Genomic DNA, 12,609 nt, shown 5'->3' with positions numbered 1-12,609 from the left:
CCAACTGTTGTCACCTTCTCACCCAGCTGCTTGGCGATGGTCTTGTAGCCCATTCCAGCCTTGTGTAGGTCCACAATCTGGTCCCTGGCATCCTTGAAAAGCTCTTTGGTCTTGGCCATGGTGAAGAGTTTGGAATCTGGATTGATTGATTGCTTCTGTGGACAGGTCTCTTTTATACAGGTGACGAGCTGAGAGGGCTCCCAATGTCAGCTTGTTACCTGTATAAAATACACCTGGGAGCCAGAGATCTTGCTGACTGATAGGGGATCAAATACTTATTTCATTAATGAAAACGCAAATTAACGTATAACTTTTTTTGTAATGCATTTTTCTGGATTTTTTTTTGTTATTGTTGTGTCTCTCACTGTTCAAATAAACCTACCATTGAAATTGTAGACTGATCATTTCTTTGTTAGTGGGCAAACTTACAAAATCAGCTGGGGTTCAAATAATTTTTTCCCTGACTATATCTACTAGGAAAAAGACTTCATCACAAAATCTACTCTCAAATATTGAGTTCTAATGCTAACCCTAATAAAATTCCCTGCCTAATTTATAATTACAAGGACATTTCCAATGTATTACCATTCTTGATAAATTAATGCAATTTATTAATTTGGTTCCAGTCTCTGCATATGTATAAACTTTCAATTTTAAACTTACTGCTTAAGAGTGTAACAAGGTAGTACAAACAGTAGTACCACCTTCAACATACCTGCGATCTGAACAGACCCATCTTCTCCCAGTAGTATGTTCCCGGCTTTCACATCCCTGAGGTCAGTAAAGCACAAACAGAGTCAAACATCAAAATCATGTGGCGCAACATTGATTCTTCCATTTGTATGAACGAGTCCCACAGCCCACCACTATCTGGATCTCTGCCCTAGGGGCAGATGGAAGTTTTAAGCCTGGCTCTCACTGACTTTGGAATGCAGAACATAATATCAGCAATGTAGGACAATGAATACAATTACATGACTTTAGTGATTTGTTTGACTCCTTATACAGCGACACTGGCATTATTCCCAGATTCTCTTATGAGTTTTATAATTCTTTTTTTAATAAATTACTCAAAAAAGTGATCAACAAACTAAAATTCCAAAAGTGTTACCGGTGAATCTGTCCATTTCTGTGCAGATAGTCCAGGCCCTCTAGCACTTCTTTCAATATTGTAGCAATGATAGGCTCATCTAGAGCTCGATTTTTGGCCTCTTCTTTGCTTGTGTGCTTAATTATATCCAGCATCGAGCCTAAAATAAGACATCACAAAAAAATAACAACTATTTATTTTGCACATACTATAGCACAAATCAGCTGCCCACTGTTCCACTGATTTATTACAAGATCAATTTCTAAACCTGGTGCAACCTGATGTTTTTTAGGATACTTAATAAAAATTAGTGGCTGAAATGCTCATAAAATTGCTCAATTTACATTTTTGACACAGTATATTCTGTATAACTACATTATTTTTTAGTTAAGATGACAACAGCTGAGTTATAACCCAGGCAGCTGTTATCTAGCTGTCAGCAGATCACAGCACAAACATGAAAAAGGTCATTTACAGCATAGCATGATCACATTCACTGAGAATTCATGTATTATTAAACCAAAGGTAGGATTTAGTTCCATGTAGCTTGGCAGGTGAAGCTTACCTCCACTCATAAGCTTCATGACTAACCAAAGTTCATCCTTCACAACAAAGGAGGTATAGTAGGTGACAATATTGGGATGGCTGCACTGACTCATTGCCTGAATTTCTTTCTATTGTGTGAGACAAAAGATATCAAAATTTTTGTTTAACAATAACAACAGGAAAGTCAGTAGATTTACACACTTCAGTAAGAACAATCTTGCAGTAAATCATCCAGTATCACAACTTACAAAGTGAATTAATATACAGTGAATTTTCAGATTAAAGAGAACAGTAATAATATGGATTAGATTCAAAGTAGTAGTAGGGCACTAGAGAGAGGTACAAAAACACTGTATGTACATGCTGAGAAAATAGCCTGTATTTATTATGCTCACCAATAGCTCATCCATGCTAGTCTGGCATTTTTCCAGATTGATTCTCTTTATGGCCACGCGCTCCTGTCTGGGGGTACAGAGGGCAGCCTGCACCACAGCTGTGGCCCCACTGCCTGGAATCACAGCCACAGAAAGCATTGACAAATTAAACAGGAGCAAAAAGGGACGGCACACACAGCTAGAACACAACATTAACATTCAATATCAACATCAATTTGTCTGGTCAACTGTATCTCATGTTTTTGTGTTCATGTTATGATTTTCATTTTTCATACATGCTGGCTGAAACATTAGACACACACAGTGACATATGCTGACCCTTAGTACAGCACTTTTTCTAACACGATGGGTTGTTTACAACTCAGACCACACTGGAGTCATAAAGCTGTTCACTGCAAGAAGCTGTGACACACAGCATACTGCTTGCCAACAGTTAGCAGCAGCTAAGAAGAGGAAGAGAACACATGAGATCTGACTGCTTACCAGATGATAAAGAGAACAGAGAGTATTACTTCATCAGTCAGCACCACACAGCTGAGGTGCTATTTCTTATTAGTAATTATATGACTTGCCAGCTCATCTTGCACGGTCCATGTGTTTGCCACAGATAGTCAGGCAACTTCCGGTTGCACTTTTTCAGTTCATGTGAGATATCTCACATGAACTGAAAAAGTGCAAGGTAATATTACATTATATTACCTCAACATAGCTCCTAGGATCACTCGGGTACTCAAACCCCTCCACCACAATAAGGTGGCGGTTCAAGGAGGGGGCCTTTGCAGTTTTATCTAAAACTTAATAAAACTAAATAAATGTGTTATGATCACACTAAAATATAGCATTATGTGACTTGTGCTGGTAAACATAAATTACAAAAGCTAAAAAAAAAAATTAGGTTTTTAGATGTGCTTGCAAAACAGCAAATTATTCTGACTCTACTACAAGTATATCCCCAATCTTCATAGTAAAAGTGCAAGAAACAGACACGCAAAGTCTTAGTCATAATAATAATATGCATAACACACATAGTCTGTCATGTTTTCTTTACTCTACCCATAATAACAATGCTTATTTTAAAAAAAGAGTATGTGTATGTTTACTGCTACTGACCCATGGCTAATGAACGTGTTAGTGCTAAAAACCTTTTCTGACATTTAACTAAAGGATGACAAAAAAAATAAAAATAAAAATAAAATCAAAAATGGAATCATAGTGGGATTCAAGTCTCACTTAAGTTTTTGGGATTTCACAATTCAACAAAGCCTACTGCAATTCTTTGAATAAGTAGTACTAGAAGTAAAAAGTACGTTACACCTGCAGGATTGTCCTGTAGAAAAAATGTGACAGTATATTTAATTCCGTTTACATCACAGATGCCACAACTACTATAACACACTGTGGTCTTATAAAACCACAGCAACTGGGATTTTTGGACACGTGCCAGAAACCGGTATCGCTCAACCTGGTGCTGGTACCTGCATTTAAACTCAGTTTCCTCCGAGTCACCAATATCTGCTGTTCATCTGTAGTCTCTAAATGTTGCTATTAACATCCGCCTTGCTAAGCTTTGCAGTAGCCCGTGGCACATGTAGAAGCCGGTAGGCCCTCGTCGTCATTCACAGCTGATAATCCGCCGCGGCGTGCCCTTCTGTGATAGTACACCGCACAGAGCTGATCGCATCTCTGGATGCTAACGCATACTAACCTATGACTTCTTGCAGTTCGTACGACTCCCTGGTAATTGGCCAGCTGGTTATCAGCGCTGGTTGCGGGTAGAGGGGAACCGGAGATTCGCCTTGATCCGCCATGATGATGATGATGATGATGATGATGCGCTGTTAGCAGCTTCACTCATAGACAGACGCACAGACAGGGAGAGACAGAGACTGTCAAATTTGACCTCACCTTCTCTGTTCAAGTGTCAGCTAGCAACCGGCCGCCGACCTAGCAGATTTTTTTATTGAAGCGGGGTTCTGGCCACTACAGAGAATAGAGGATGCCAGAATTTATTGTTCATAACTAAAGAAATTGTCAAACCGAATAACAAACAACATTTCACAGAAGACAGGTTCGCCGTACAAATGTGTCGGCTATATATAAAAAGGATAGTACGATATAAATATGAAAAACAAGATATAAAGATGTTCCACTATTTCCTTTATTGCCCAAGTATGCATTTATTTCCAGAATGTTAGTAACATTTTATAATGACAGCCATTTCACAATGCAGTAAGACATAAGAATATATTTACAAACTAATCACTATAGACTAGTTTTATTAACCCACTATTGTTTATTACTGTCTCTATCTACAAAAGATTAAGTCTCGTAGTATGAATATCCGAATTTTCATTTAAGTCATTGTATCATGTAGGCTGTTACAAATAAACGTAATCCGTGACAAACCAAACTGAAAATTCGGCGCGATGGTGACTTTGTGGTTAGGCCTCCTGACCGATATAACCTACGTGCATTAGCAAGCGACATATCCCCGTACCAAAATGGCGGCTGCGTTGACGCTTTGCCGCGATGAACAGTGGACGCTCAGGGAGTATCTACAAGTATATATCTATGGGTAACTGCAGAAGGTTAGCGCCAGCGATGACCACAACCCGGAAAATAACGGAACACACACACACCCTATATATCAGTGACAAATTAGTTAGTTCAATAGTAGACCCTACTTTCTGCAAGTTGATATCTTATTATTTGTGAGACTTGTGTGAGACCTGCTGAAGGTGTAACTATATAATCATAAGTGATATTGTTAACAATAGCCAGTAGATAGCGCCATCACATCTTTATATTGTCTAGTAATGTATGATGACTGGAGGATACGGTTAACATACTACAATTTGAACATATAGCCTATTAGAGTTTGATATTGAAATTGAATAATTAATTGACTAAACATTTAGTCAGAAATGGATCAGTAACTATTCTGATTTTTCAAACAACAATGGTAAACATGGTTTAGCCTGTTGCTGGTTCTAGCTTCTCGAATGTGAATATTTTCTGCTTTCTTTAGATTTATTTGTCCTTTAATGGAATATGTTTTGGTACAACAAAGTAGTGCAAAGATGACATCTTCAGTTCTAGGATATTTTAGTTTGAATTACTCACTTTTTTTTCTGACAATTTAGAGAGAATCAACACAACACAATAATAAAAAAAATAGTAAATAATAATAAAAAATAGATGCTTCCCTATTTGTAAAAGGCTTTATATATAATGTCTGATACAGAATCTGAGAATATAGTATATGCTCTTGTAGAAAGATGAAAAATATTAAGTGTATCTTATATAAACCTGATGAATATTTACTAATTATTTCAATCAGTCATACATAATAGCCTATATAAAACATGTCTTATGTTTGCCCCAGCCTATTTACTCAAATGCAACAGAGAGAGCAGCTCTTTGTTTTCTTTCCACTTACAAAAATGTATGAATAATAGATCACACCATGTAGGCCATCTTTTAATTCGTTAAGCTTTACAAGGTCACTATTCATTGGGCTACTACATCAAAACTGTCAGTAGGTGGCAGAGTTGACAAAGAATCGTGTAGTGATCGAGCTACACTGTTGCCATTGTACTTGCGCTCACATTTCCCTGTTTTCTGAAACTAACAATCAGGCTGTTTGGCCGTAGGATAATTATACCATAGCCTAGAGCTGATACATGGGCTAATCTGGTAGGCAATTTATTCTGGGTTTCCTACCGTAATATAACAGCAACTGATGTGTCAAACAAACGCGATAAACAAAACAAAAAGCATTTCAGCCTCATGTAGCCTAGTCAGCTCTTAAAGGAACTAAATAACACTGTTGAGTGTTACTTTAAAGGACTACGCAAAAAGTGGTTTCCCTTGATAGCGCCGTGCTGAAACCGGCATGTACAGTGACTGCTGCATGGCATTTCAACGCACCAATCAGTTACAGAGCTGATTGAGTCCACTTCCTACACTGGAATAGCTGAGAGGAAACGGACGGACGGCGATCTTCTTCGTTTATCTGATCATCGGCCGAGTCTGCACGGTCAGATCGTCTGTGTGAGACCTCCGGGATACAGCGGGACAAGGATTTCTCTTTCGACCCGGTCACAGTGTCTACTGCAAGGAGATGGCCGGTATTTTGGCGTGGTTTTGGAACGAGAGGTTCTGGCTTCCCCATAATGTAACCTGGGCTGACTTAAAAAACACAGACGAGGCAACGTTTCCGCAAGCCGAGGATCTCTATCTGGCTTGTCCTTTAGCATTCTGCATCTTTATGATACGACTGGTTTTTGAAAGGTGGGTCTAAGCACATGCGTTGATCCAGGCGGCTGTGGTACGGTTTGTTATGTCATTGAAATGTCTCAGTGAATGATGCAGCCCACCCCGCTGTCCATGTTTGTCAGTCTAAACAATGGCATCTTTTCTGGTTAGCCCACAAATCACCAGGCTTGATCATCGTTTCTGCAGGCCTGCAGCATTACGCGCTGTCTGCATTTGATACATCTGTCCGTGCACACAAGTTGCCATACCTGCCCAATTCAGTCGCAGTCATTTCAGCCCAAGCCTAAATTTTAGAGAGGCCCGATCCCGAGAACAACTTGTTTTAGCTTCTTTTTTTTTTTTTAAATGCCCTGCTCCACTTGAGATAGGACGCACGTTTAACACCATAACTCTGACCACGATCGTACAATCATCAGTTTGCAGTAGGACACAGTCATGGTGATCACAGCAACACCTGTCATGCATATATAGGTCAGGAGTCTCTCTTTAGGGAGCAGCAAGTGCAGCCTTACCTTTCCACACTAACTCTTCACTTATGTTCAGAATGTAGCACTGAGAATACATCTTTTTTAGAAAATGTGACAGAGAATGCAACAGACCTAATTGGCAGTATTGTTTATGCCATGAATTAATCCATTATGTATAATGTATTTGCATACTAATTTTAAGTAGCTATTTGTCTACCCCATCACTGCTCATGAGAACAGAAAGTTTGCAGTGTTTTACCAGATGTTTTCAGAAATTTGCAGCCTGCACACAAAATTGTAAATGTCTTGTGTCAGAAAATATCACATTGCTCTGCTTCTCAGTACTTTTTACAGTATATTCTACATGTAACAGTCAAACCTTTACATCAAAAGTGGCCTTCCTCCTCGTGACCTGTGAGAGACTATATGTTGCCATGTCCATGTAGACTTAAAGAACTACAAACAATATATGGCATGATGATTGAATGCTTTATGTCGCCATCCCTAAAAGTACACAATACACCAATAATTCACCTCAGTAATAATGTCTCTGTTTTGGTGTTGATGATAGAAAGGTGTTCTGATCCTTTCATTGTAGGTTTGTTGCAAGACCATGTGCGATGGGCCTGAAGATCCAAGCGAATGGACCACAAAAAGCACAACCTAACGCTATCCTCGAGAAGGTTTTCACTGCGATAACCAAGGTGGTGCAAACATTCTCCTCGTTCTCCTTTATGTTCTGTTCTACCTTTATAATTGGTACTGCAATGAAAGCTACATCTAACATATGATGTGTTTTATTTTGGCTTGCCAGCACCCAGACGAGAAGAGGCTGGAGGGCCTGTCCAAGCAGCTCGACTGGGATGTGCGGACCATCCAGCGCTGGTTCAGACAAAGACGCAACCAGGAGAAACCCAGCACTCTTGCTCGATTCTGTGAAAGCATGTAAGGCAAATTTTATTTAGCACCACAACACATGAATTACTGCAAGCCATTCTTCTCTCCTCATGATAACATGGAAAACAAACTTGCACAGACTTGTCCCGAGGTAGGCTGCTGTGTCAGAATCAGTTGCAGAGCCAATTGTTTCAGCTCTCGTTATTTTAGATAAATGAATAAAAAGAAGCAGAGGGTGGTATGGTACTTTAACATCAGTAGTGAAGATACTTCAGCTTGGGCTAAATGTTACTATTTGTTGCATGGTGGTGCTGCTGTGGAGTAATAGTCGCATGTGTCCCAGTGCCAACCAGCAAACCCACTCAGGCTGCAATAGAGAACTGGTTAATCTGCAGCACAGTGTTTGCCATCAGGGTGATTGTAGTTATTTAGCACTGTGATGTTAAAGGCCAATAAGCGAGTGTGGCTGTCAGAGCCCAGCAATGACTGACACCAATAGAGCCAGTCTGGCAGTTTGAAACCCAGGCAGCCTTGTGTCTTCTGAGCCGCCTGAGGCCGCTGTTCATTCCAGAGGCCCATGTTGGCTGATTACACCGCTGGACTTTTATTACAACCTCAGAGAGGAATCTCTGAAAAACAAAACCTGTTTTATTTTACACAAGAACAGACTGTGCTCCTCTGCAACCACCTTAGCTGGGATTCATTCTGTTAAAGCGACAGGTGCATCAAAAGTGTTATCTGCATATGGCACTGGGCTAGCTTGGCTAGGTTTTCTGTCTCAGTTGCTCATGGCGGTGTGTTCTAGAACTCGAGTCCAGGACTAAGACTTGAGTCCCACTTGATTCTGGATTTTCAGGACTTGTGACTCGACTTGGACTTGGACTTGAGCATTGACTGCATTTAGACTCAGAAGTTGGAAACGAGGACTCAGTTTTTTTTGTTTTGTTTTGTTTTTGTAATAGGCCATAATAATTTGGCATAAGTTGATATTAAAACTTGTTCACGTGCACCATGCTGTGTCTGGCACACCTCATCATCAAGGCGTACACTCTGCCTTTCTATAAATGATTTTTATGTGTCAAATTGTAGAGCAATTTGACGATGCAATACACTGTTGGTCGGTTTGGAATATAAAATGGTGAGAGCTGTCTGTTGTGTTTAATGTAGCTCTTGATAACTCTGACTCTGGTAATGGGGACTCAACTCAGATTATTCTTTGGTGACAAGGACTAGACTTAGACAATTCGAGACTCAACTCGGACTCGAGGTTTAGCGACTTGACTACAATGCTGGCTCATTGTGTAGTTGTTCAAACAGGGCTGGCTTCGGTCCTTCCAGCAGCAATTGAGCTCCAATAAAGCTGACATGCACAGCTGTTGTCGACTGACAGCACTCTCTGTATCTCAGCTGTCAGGATGGCTCATCTGTTATCTATTATTTTCATTATACAGAGTATATAGCGGACACATTTGGTTTGGAAATAATGAAGACTGCACAGAGTTTACCAGCCACTGTTACTGCCTTTGTCCCAGATATACAGCAAAAAGTATATTTTATGCTAATACTTTTGGACTTTTACTTAAGTAACATTTACAATGCAGGAACTTTACTCGTAACAGAGTATTTTTACACTGTGCTATTGCTGCTCTTACTTAAATAAACAATCTGAGCACTACTTCACAGCTGGTAGCAGGAGTTGCTTGTATTTAGATGAATAGTCTTTGCAGGATGGTTTTAGCTCTCCAGTTTTCCTTGGATAGGACAGGCTGAGGCTAGATCGTGCTCTGATGTCCTAAATAGCCCTGGTTGTCTGATCTCATCTTTCACTGTCCTTTCTCTTTTCTACTTTTGCTAAGAACATAGAAGTTATCATAAGCAAACTAATGGCATTTACAGCTTCCTAACACATAGAGACATGGTATATCTGTGACAGTATCATAATATATAAATACAATTTTTTACAATAACTTTTATAAGTTATAAAAACATACTTCTGTCATGAACTGTGTATAATGCAATTATGTACAAAGGATCTTTTAAGGAATAGTTTTTCATTACATTTTCCCCTTCTTGATGTAATTTAGTTAAGACGGAACACTCTGTGTCTGTACTGTGAATATGAAGTTACTGCCAGCAGGCGATTAACTTTGCTTAGCACAAAATAAAAGTGTAAAAGCAGCTAGTTGTTATTGTGAGGGGTTTTGTGCTGGACTGTTTCTTGGCCAAGCACTGTGACTTGGCTGACGTCACCGTGATGACAGGTCCACAGACAGTAACTATGCATGTGCACGAAGCTGCCAGGGATACAATGAGTGTGTTAAATACCAGTATCAGCATATTTTCCGACATTTCTTAAAATGTTAAATTATTCCTTTAAGTTTTTAGTTGTTTATGAGCTGAGTGGACATTGCAATTATGCTTAATCACATGGTTTTATCATATAAACAAAAATGTCCGCTTGCTTTTATTTGATTATTAATGTTTTATTACTGTGATTTCTTAATTTGTCTTTGCTTTTCTTTACTTTCATCAGATATTTGATTTTTTGATTTGATTTGATTTATTCTTTCAAGCATATAAAAAAACAGTTGATATAACAACAACACACAATCCAATATCAATTTGCTTATACCTAGTACGGTACATGCTTGAATGGAGTAGGAAGAAGTCAGACTTATCCAGTCCTACCCCATGACATCATCTTACCATCATTGGTTTGCAAGCAATAAATGATTCGCTACTACACTCACACATATTATACTAACAAAGAATATAACAGTGTTAACATTCCTACATCACACTAGTGATGTATTAAAGAATGGTTACAAAATATACACCACACCCACAATAGTCCATGTAGTTAATCATTGAGCCTGTTCTTGCATATATCTTGCTTGACACATACCTTTATATTTACGTTTAAACGCGTCAATTCTATTACTATTTTTTTATGTCCACACTTAAATTATTCCATAGTTTTACCCCACTTATGGAAATACAAAATCTTTTTTTGGTTGTACGTATAGCATGAATTTTTAAATTTAACTGACCCCTTAAATTGTATCCCCCTTCCCTTTCATTAAATAGTTTTTGAATTCCACCAGGTAATAAATTGTTCCTGGCTTTATACATAAACACAGCAGTCTTATATCCCACTAAATCAAAAAATTTTAGCAATTTAGATGGTATGAAAGCTCCATTGGTGTGATCCCTGTACCCCATCTTATGTACAATTCTTATCGCTCTTTTTTGTAATATATACAGTGGTTGAAGTGACCGTGTGTATGTATTTCCCCAGTTTTCAACGCCATACTCTAAGTATGGTAAAATCAATGAAGAATACAAAATACTAGAAATTTAATTTCATGTACTCGTTCTATATTAGCTCCCCCAATATTCAATTGAAATTCATTGTCTAATCTGCGATTCCCAAATACCATAAATTTAGTTTTATCCATATTCAGAGATAGTATATTACTATCACACCATTTCTTTATCTTCTCAAGTTCCTGTGTAACCCATCCAGATAGTTGCTGTAGGTTTTCACCCGATGCCCATATGGTAGTATCATCCGCAAACAAAACCACTTTCACTAAATCAGAAACCTTGCATATATCATTAATATACAGTATAAATAATTTAGGTCCCAAAACAGAACCTTGAGGCACTCCACATACGATGTCCAGCTCACTCGATTGGTATTCACCCAACTTCACAAATTGATGCCTCTGTGTCAAATAACTTCTTATCCAGTTCAGTACCAATCCCCTGATCCCATATTTTTCTGACTTATCCATTAATAACTCATGATTGATTGTGTCAAATGCTTTTTTTAGGTCAATAAATATTCCCATCGTGTATTTCCTGTCATCCATAGCACTTGTTATGTCCTCCATTAGCTCAGTAATGGCCAGAGATGTCGATCAGTTCGACCTAAAACCATATTGGCACGCGGAGAGGATTTTATGTCTATCAATAAATGTGTCTAATCTGTTATTAAAAAGTTTTTACAATATTTTTGAAAACTGTGACAACAGAGAAACGGTCTATAATTTGTGAAGTTGTGCTTATCTTATGATATAAGATCAAAGCCTGTGGTCTGGTCTCAAAAATGAGTTTAGGCATTAACCTCTACCGAAGTTGCAGCTATGAATAGCAGCTGAGATTACCAATATCCTCATTATAGCTCTTCCTCTAACCAGTACGTAGGTGTATGCTTTTCATACCTTTCAACCAACACACCTCCCCAGAAGCAGCTCAGCAGACACCAAGCCGACAACTAATAAGCATGTTTGTACTCAGCAGATGTTTATACTCATGCTGAGTGTAAGCGTGTGAGAGAGATGAGCCATATACTGTACATGTGGTTCCTGCGAGGACAGCCACACCCATTGCCACATTAACAAGAAAATCAAATACACATAAGGTGAAAAGGACAGCTAATGCTCCCTGAGGACTAACAGAAGTGTTACTGCTGATTTAACAGCAGAGTGAATATAACAAGGCTTTCTCGTGACTGACTTTTGATCAGCATTTGAGCTTCAGCCGAACCATATGAAAGTCAACAGTTGCTGGTTTTTGGACTACTTATTTATTTTTTTGTATTTATTTTATTTATTCTTTCAAGCATGTAAAGACAGTTTATATGTCAACACACATAATTTTACATATATCCAACAAATGCTAATCCAATATCAATGTGCTTATACCTAGTACATGCTTGAATGGAGTAGGAAGAAGTCAGACTTATCCAGTCCTACCCCATGACATCATCTTACCATCATTGGTTTGCAAGCAGTATCTCTACATAAATAATTCTCTTCTACACCACACAAGTAATGTACTAAAAAATTATGACAGAGTGTTAACATTCATACATAATTACATTCTTAAATAATTCTCTTCTACACCACACAAGTAATATACTAAAAAAATA

The 12,609-nt window shown here is 38.5% G+C and overlaps 2 protein-coding genes across 5 annotated transcripts in view; one reads left to right on the top strand and one right to left on the bottom strand.

Moving 5' to 3' along the window:
* Positions 1-3,963, bottom strand: part of stk39 (serine threonine kinase 39) — a 24,930-nt gene extending 20,967 nt beyond the window's left edge. For 2 of the 3 annotated variants that reach the window (XM_020594705.1, XM_020594706.1), the window contains exons 1-5: positions 3,737-3,963; positions 2,032-2,144; positions 1,656-1,764; positions 1,112-1,250; positions 716-771 (exon numbers count right to left, since the gene is read on the bottom strand). In XM_020594705.1, the coding sequence (XP_020450361.1) occupies positions 716-771; positions 1,112-1,250; positions 1,656-1,764; positions 2,032-2,144; positions 3,737-3,839 (520 nt within the window). In that variant the 5' untranslated portion in view covers positions 3,840-3,963. The other variant, XM_020594707.1, reaches the window with a different exon arrangement.
* A 1,654-nt stretch (positions 3,964-5,617) lies between these two features.
* The window catches only part of cers6 (ceramide synthase 6), a 19,507-nt gene continuing 12,515 nt past the window's right edge, over positions 5,618-12,609 (top strand). Inside the window, exons 1-3 of one of the 2 annotated variants that reach the window (XM_020594704.1) lie at positions 5,618-6,324; positions 7,375-7,480; positions 7,591-7,721. In XM_020594704.1, coding sequence (XP_020450360.1) covers positions 6,155-6,324; positions 7,375-7,480; positions 7,591-7,721 — 407 coding nt within the window. In that variant the 5' untranslated portion in view covers positions 5,618-6,154. The remainder of the gene's footprint in view (positions 6,325-7,374; positions 7,481-7,590; positions 7,722-12,609) is intronic. The other variant, XM_020594703.1, reaches the window with a different exon arrangement.

Source organism: Monopterus albus, unplaced genomic scaffold, assembly GCF_001952655.1.
Source record: "Monopterus albus unplaced genomic scaffold, M_albus_1.0 scaffold24.1, whole genome shotgun sequence".
Lineage (NCBI taxonomy): Eukaryota > Metazoa > Chordata > Actinopteri > Synbranchiformes > Synbranchidae > Monopterus > Monopterus albus.
Note: the sequence above shows the minus strand (reverse complement) of the source record. Positions and strands in the feature narration are given on the sequence as shown.